The 2,267-nt window shown below is 58.9% G+C and overlaps 1 protein-coding gene across 1 annotated transcript in view; it reads right to left on the bottom strand.

Moving 5' to 3' along the window:
- Positions 1 to 79: 79 nt before the first annotated feature.
- SCUBE3 (signal peptide, CUB domain, EGF-like 3) overlaps positions 80 to 2,267 on the bottom strand; it is a 34,943-nt gene continuing 32,755 nt past the window's right edge. Inside the window, 5 exon segments of the mRNA XM_010007094.1 lie at positions 80 to 329; positions 495 to 574; positions 962 to 1,114; positions 1,563 to 1,760; positions 2,017 to 2,250. Of these exon segments, the coding sequence (XP_010005396.1) occupies positions 180 to 329; positions 495 to 574; positions 962 to 1,114; positions 1,563 to 1,760; positions 2,017 to 2,250 (815 nt within the window). The 3' untranslated portion in view covers positions 80 to 179.

The following is a 2,267-nucleotide window of genomic DNA, read 5'->3' as shown; positions in this document are numbered from 1 at the left end:
GCAGCTGGATGAGACCAGAGCATCTGCCCCCCCCGGGTCGGGGCTCGGCTCTGTGGGGGGAGAAATCGTGGGGGGCACGTCTGTGGGGTGGGAGGTGGTGGTCCTGCCAGAGCCGAGTGGAGGAAGGAGAAAATTGAAAAGGAGAAGGAAGGGAGAAGAGGTTTTCCTTGGCTGCGGGGCTATTTGTAAGGCCGGAGGAAGCTGGAGACTTTGGAGCGGAGGAGTTTGATGAAGGAGCGGGGCAGCATCTCCTTGTGCTTCTCCGTGTACTTGAAGTAGTTCTGGGGATGTGCCAGCACGTCGAAGAAAGCTTTGATGAGCTTCTTGTCCTGTGGGGAAGACAAGCCAGAGGGAGGGTCACCATCCTACCCTGTGCTCCTCCATGGCAGCTCCAAACCACAACCAGTAAGTGCAGGGGGGGCACAGCCAAAGGAATGATGCTCCAGCATTCCCCAGAGCCCTGGGCAGTGAGGACCTGGTGGGGACACACTCACCTTGAGGATCTCCTGGTGGTTTTCAGAGGCGTAGAGCCTGCCATCCCGCACGATGTCCTCCACCAGCTGCTCATAGTCCTCTGCAACACCCAGCCAGAAAACATGGTCAGGGCCTGAGCTGACACTTGTCCCCACACCTCTGGTCCCCACTGAATCATAGAATGTGTGGGGTTGGAATGGACCTTTAAAGGTCATCTAGTCCAGCTCCCCTGCAGTGCACAGGGATCTTTTTAACTAGATCAGGTTGCTCAGAGCCCCATCAACCTGACCTTGAATGTCTCCAGGGATGGGGCCTCCACCACCTCTCTAGGCAACCTGTGCCAGTGCTTCACCACCCTCATTGTAAAGAACTTCTTCCCATCCTGGAGTCTGCTCCCCCCAAATACATGGGAGGTGTGAACGAGGTAACCCAGGTACCAAACTGGGCTGGGGGGCACTGGTGGTGTCCCCCTGCCCCCTGTGCTCACCATCGTAGGTGACATAGGGGATCTGGAAGCCCCGGGCACTGTTGGCTTCGCTGGTTTTGAAGTTGATCCAGAGTTTCCGAGAGCGGGCGGTGAAGGCGATGGGCCTCTCGTAGGTCTGGCACGTCTCGTAGGTGGTGATGGAGGATGGGGACGCTGTGGGGCAGGGGCTGGGTGATGCTGGGTGTCCCCCAGAGCAGCTGCCCCCAGCTTCACTGTGCCGAAATGCTCACGGCAAAGGGGGTACCAGCGTGGGGACTGTCTGTGTTCAGCCAGGCTGAGCCCCTCCCTGCCTCCACATGAGGTACCAGGGATGTTGTTTTCCTTCCTTGCTTTGGAAAGCTCCAAACAGGGCTTTTTACCCCCCCAAAAAACCAAAGTGCTGAGAGCGGGTGTGCAGCCCAGCCCACGCTTCCCCCGTGCACATCCCACCCATCCAGCCACACCCGGCAATGCCGATCCCTCCGCTCACCCCATTCCCAAAAAAATGAATCCCTTCCTGCCTCCTTGGCTTTCTCCCTTTGCAGCAGGCAGCTCCACCAAGCCCCAGCCTTTTTCCTCCCCCAGCTCCTCCAGGAGCCCCGCAGCACGCTCGGTTACCTACAGTTTTTCCGCATGACCAAGACGTCTCCGCACTCGTCCTCGGAGGGGAGGAAGATCTCGGGCACCACGATCAGGATCTTGCGCTTAGGCGGCGGGTTGATGTTCCAGGTGCACTCCACATTGGCAGGGTAATTCCCCGGGTAGTTGGGGGACTCGATGTAGCCCGTGTACTCGCCCAGTTCCCCCCCACACTGCCGGTCTGCAAGGCAAGGAGAGCTGGTTCAACTGGGAACCAGTGGCGCGGGCACTGGGATGGGATGGGGTTTACTGGGCAAGGGTGGGGGGAGTGCTCCATTGGCACCACTCCACACATCCCCCCCCGTGCTTCCCTGTGTGCATAAAGCACAGAAATTACCCCACAACTTGATTTTAAAGGATTTTAAAATGCATTTTGAGGGAGGAACCCAGTTCATGCCATGCCTGTCCCTCCCCCAGCCCCATCCAAGCTCTCCTACTTTTGCACTGAGACACGGACGTGGAGCCATCAAAGTCAGTGGTGGTGTTGCCAGGACAGGAGATGCAATAATTCTGCCTGAAGTCGGGCTGGTAAGTGCCCACAGCGCAGCGGATGCAGCGGTGGACGCTGGTGTTGTAGTAATGCCCGGGGGAGCACTGAACTGGGGGGGGGTCAGAGAGCAAAGAAGGGCTGTGTCAGCCACCAGCATGGCCCACCCCCCCCACCCCGGGTGCCCCCCTCCCCGTTCCC

The sequence above is a fragment of the Chaetura pelagica genome, unplaced genomic scaffold (assembly GCF_000747805.2).
Source record: "Chaetura pelagica isolate M959 unplaced genomic scaffold, ChaPel_1.0 scaffold757, whole genome shotgun sequence".
NCBI classification, from domain to species: Eukaryota; Metazoa; Chordata; class Aves; order Apodiformes; family Apodidae; genus Chaetura; species Chaetura pelagica.
Note: the sequence above shows the minus strand (reverse complement) of the source record. Positions and strands in the feature narration are given on the sequence as shown.